This window comes from Apaloderma vittatum, unplaced genomic scaffold (genome assembly GCF_000703405.1).
Source record: "Apaloderma vittatum isolate BGI_N311 unplaced genomic scaffold, ASM70340v1 Scaffold33056, whole genome shotgun sequence".
Lineage (NCBI taxonomy): Eukaryota > Metazoa > Chordata > Aves > Trogoniformes > Trogonidae > Apaloderma > Apaloderma vittatum.
This window is the reverse complement of record NW_009723917.1, coordinates 676-4,936: the sequence shown is the minus strand read 5'-3', so window position 1 is coordinate 4,936 and position 4,261 is coordinate 676. Positions and strand designations below refer to the sequence as shown.

Here is a 4,261-nt window from a genome sequence, read left to right as displayed (position 1 = left end):
CCCGCTCCTACACAGCCCCAAGCCTTAAGAATCGGGGATAACAAATCATTTACATATATAGAGAGATACTTGAGTACCCCATGATTACTAAGGTATGTCTGTCCCTACTGACGCGACCACTTATGTGTGTGTACAAGAGTTAAAAAAAAATAAAATCAGTTTTCATATCGGGTTATAGTGAAAAGATTCATGTTTTTTCCTATAACCATTCATTTTTCACTGATGTTTCTTGGCACTACAATAGTGCTGCGTTTTTAGGAAATCAGCTGCCCGGAGCCTGAGTTGTAACTGGGGATACTCACCGTCTGTGTATTTTTTTTTCAGAAAGCTATTCGGTGTACATTCCAGAGCTGTACTTATGACTCAGAGTGGCCCTGGAAGAGGAGGGAGGAAAAAAAAAATAATTAAAAAATAATAATAATTGCACCATGCTGTAGATTTGGGTTAAAAACGAAAGCATAGTCCTGAAAGACTTGATTTTGGATGTTTTTACTCTAAAATCTGCAGCCTACCCATATGCAGCCTGTTACTTTACCAGTCCATGAAGATTAAAGGTTGCCAATCCCTTTTTAGTGCCGCCTTTTATATCTGTCTGCTTTTATAAAAGTGCTGAAGGACAAATCAGGTTGCAGCCTCCCATCTTGCTGTGGTGTACAGCTCATACTGCCGATGTTAGAAGACCTTCTTGTTATTGGAATAAATATGGTTGTGATGATGATGAACAAAAACAGAGTTGACTAAAAAGGGAAAAAAAAATCTGTTAAGCTTAGTTAAAACTTTTTTTCTGATAATAAAATTTCAGTAGGTCAATTAACCTTTCAAGCAAACAAAGGCTCTTTTAAAACTTTCAGCACCATCCACATTTAGTTTAAGAACTCATCGGCTTCCAAAAGCCATAGGCATCACGCAACTTTTTCTGATTTTTTTTAATATTACAGTTCTGTTTTCTAAACCAAATCGTGCATTACTTAAGTCCTGCCAAAAATGGGTAAAGAAAATGTATTGCAAAAATGTGACAAATCAGAAGGTTAGGGCTGCAAATGTAAAATTTTAAATATGAAATGCTGCCCAGTCATTAGTGAAAGAAGTTGCACAATTGATATGAAACATGGCATTCATTTACATAAAAATGGCAAAATTTACATAAAAAACCTCTGCAAATGCACTTTTTCATGCTTCACCTTTTTGTCTGTTCATTCAAATGTAGAATTTGAAACTGCGGAAACTCTTCTAAATTCAGAAGTACATATGCTTCTTGAGCATCGTAAGCAACAGAATGAGAGTGCAGAAGATGAGCAAGAACTTTCAGAAGTCTTCATGAAAACCTTGAACTATACGGCGCGCTTCAGCCGCTTCAAAAACCGTGAAACCATTGCCAGTGTCCGTAGGTGAGTAGAAAAGTAGGGCGTAAGACTATACTGGAGAATCTGGTATGTAATTTTGATTCTGGTTTATGAAAGTACAGTTCAGTAGTGTTTTCTGATTTGTACCGTCATTCTGAATATTGTCATTTTGAAGAGGCAAGAACTTTGATCGTAATTCTTCATGGAGAGTTGTACTTTGTCTAGGTCAAGCCTTCTGAACTGCTTTGTGTTCACAGTTTAAATGAGAGCTGATTGCATTAGATGGGAGGAATTTCTAAACTTTGTAAACAGGGAAAGTGGAGTTAAGAGGTGAGACTTTTTTTTTCCTGTATGCAATTACACAGTGAGTCTTTCCTCCTGAAAAAAAAATTGACTTCAGTGCCAAAAGCAGAATGAAAAAAGATACCTGTTTGGTTTAGTTTACCCCCTTTATATTTCTGTCTTGTAATTCCCCTGAGTTGTCTTTCCTTACAGTTTGCTGCTCCAGAAAAAGCTTCATAAATTTGAACTGGCATGTTTGGCCAACTTGTGCCCTGAGACAGCCGAGGAAGCCAAAGCTTTGATTCCTAGGTGAGCATTTGCATATAATAAAATGACCGCTTTATACTTTCTTGTGATCTAAAGCCAGCTCTGGGCACATGCCCTCTCTTCAGTCCAACTCTGTTGATGGAAGAACTTTTGGTCTTGGTGTTTATTGACCTACCCATTGATCTGACAGTGAGGCACTGTTCGTAAGTGTCCCTAATGCCCTTCCAGCAACGTTTACTGAATTAAGTGTAAACAGTTCAAATTAGAGTTTTTAGCCCACCCAGTTGTTTGTGGGTTGGTTTGTTTGTTTTCTATCCGAGCAAATGACAGTGCTCCTATGAACTGTTTTGTGTATAACATACGGAGGAGCAGTAACTTCTTCATGTCTTGAGTTGTTACCTCATGGCCTGAGCTAGAGGAGGGAACAAAACTTTCTTCTGAATTACAGTTTCTTCCTGCTCAGATTTCATAGGAAGTCTGGACTGGTTTATGAGCATGTGGCTACGTGAACTTCACTTAAACCTGCACCTGCCTTGCCTTTTTGGTAAAACCTTTCAAAATTATTCAGCAGAAAGTTCTGAGAAAGGCAGAGTTTTGTCATTTAAGGAAAATATTAGAGTGGTCCTTGTACAGTAATGTTGTAACGGTTCCTAGTGGTTCCATACAGTTGAGTGATGATGGTGTGGAGACTGTTGGGAGAGAATTGTGGCTGTCTGAAATAATCCACCGGGGGGGAGATTATTTCTGAAATCTTTAATATACCCTCAGTATTTTTATCTTGCAGCCTAGAAGGACGATTTGAAGATGAGGAATTACAGCAGATTCTTGATGACATTCAGACTAAACGCAGTTTTCAGTACTAAGGTTAACCTTCATCCCCTTCATCTGGTGGAGAAACCTGCCAACTTTGACTGCTTCTCAGCCCTCTGGACCAATCCAGCCCCTGGCTGAGTGAGGGAAGTTGTGGATACGGGGTACTCCAGTGCTGGGTCATCCGCAGGTGCCTTCAGACTGGAGATCGGTGTAGTCCTGGTTTGTTCCAAGTGTATGTTGGTAAAGATGCCTGTATTGTGAGAGCCAAAGAGCCTGGAAAGGCTTTTCCCAGTTACTCAACTGTTTGTTTCTTCCAGATTCCTCTCCCTGATTTAGCAATTTTTCACGTTTCTGGTTTTTAGCAGAAACATAGATGTGACTTGTGGGGTTTTTTTGTGACCTTCTAAAAGAGATGGAGAAGCTCATTCTTGACGCTCAGAAGGTTTAGTCATAGGCAGCATCAATTTCTGTGATTATTTTTTGTTTGTATTTTTTATTGTTTGATCAGAATGGTGTATTTTTACAGCTTAAATAATTTTCTATTATTGTTTAGTGTAAATTAAAAGGTATTTCTAATTAAGGCTGTGTTTTTTATAAAAATTAGCTGCATGTTATGATTTTATTAATGAGTTTTTGATAAACATATCCCGTGATTATTAACTTCTGTTGGAGATCTGGGGACCCCAAGTGTGTAATAACACTGCTACAACTTAAGACAGGTCAGACAAAGGCGTTACTAGCTATGATCATAGTGAGAGAACGTTTGGGCAGCGTCTCCCTCTCCACTTTGGTTCCCTGCCAAGTCATTGTAGAGACGTGCCCTATATAGTGTTTCAGAAAAGAAAAAGGTGAGGCAAACCAGTAATTCTGATGTTAACAAAGCCAGGTATCCAGCCTGGGAGGCATAGACTCCTTAAGCAGCTTGTTAACTGATGCATTTCTAAGAAGGAATCAAACATGACACTATAGAGGGATGGCTCTTGGTGGAGCCTATGGGTGTGGCTCAACAAGTGCTACCTTTAGCTCAGAAGTGGGAAGCTGGCAACAATCACAGACTTTTAGTTGAAAGGAATGTTCTCTTAGGATAAATTTCTTAGCCAGCCCTCTCAGATCTTAAATATTACTAATTCTACCACCACACCTGGAAGAAGGAAAATTTTGCAGGGAAGAACAGCTGGGACAAAGAGCAAGAGAGGTGTGTTAAGTCAAGGTGCTACTTGCAGTGATAAGCAGTAGAGTTTCACTGATGTTGCAAAAGGGACAGAAATATGGTACTATTTCAGCTCTTCCTGGAACTTAATGTTGCTGCTATGTTGAAAGGCCGAGATGGTTTGACAGCTAGTTGGGCTACCTCAACTGGAGCACGTTACCTCAAATAGCATTTATTTCTGCGCTTTAGTGGCATCACATCTCCTGCAAGCCAATAAGCCAGACATGCCTTTCTAATTAACCACAGTAATGTAAACTGGATGAGAAAAAAATTTAACTAAAGAACGAAGATAAAGCAAGGTGGCAGGGTGAATCCTTATTTTATAAAGCTCAGTGGCCCCCTTTGA

The 4,261-nt window shown here is 39.3% G+C and overlaps 1 protein-coding gene across 1 annotated transcript; it reads left to right on the top strand.

Moving 5' to 3' along the window:
- Positions 1-1,207: 1,207 nt before the first annotated feature.
- On the top strand, positions 1,208-2,755 carry POLR2D (polymerase (RNA) II (DNA directed) polypeptide D; the record flags this gene model as incomplete). Its single annotated transcript, XM_009872292.1, has 3 exons — positions 1,208-1,388; positions 1,839-1,934; positions 2,677-2,755. Coding segments are annotated over 3 exons (356 nt in total), but the record flags the coding sequence as incomplete, so codon positions are not given.
- Between the last annotated feature and the right edge of the window lie 1,506 nt (positions 2,756-4,261).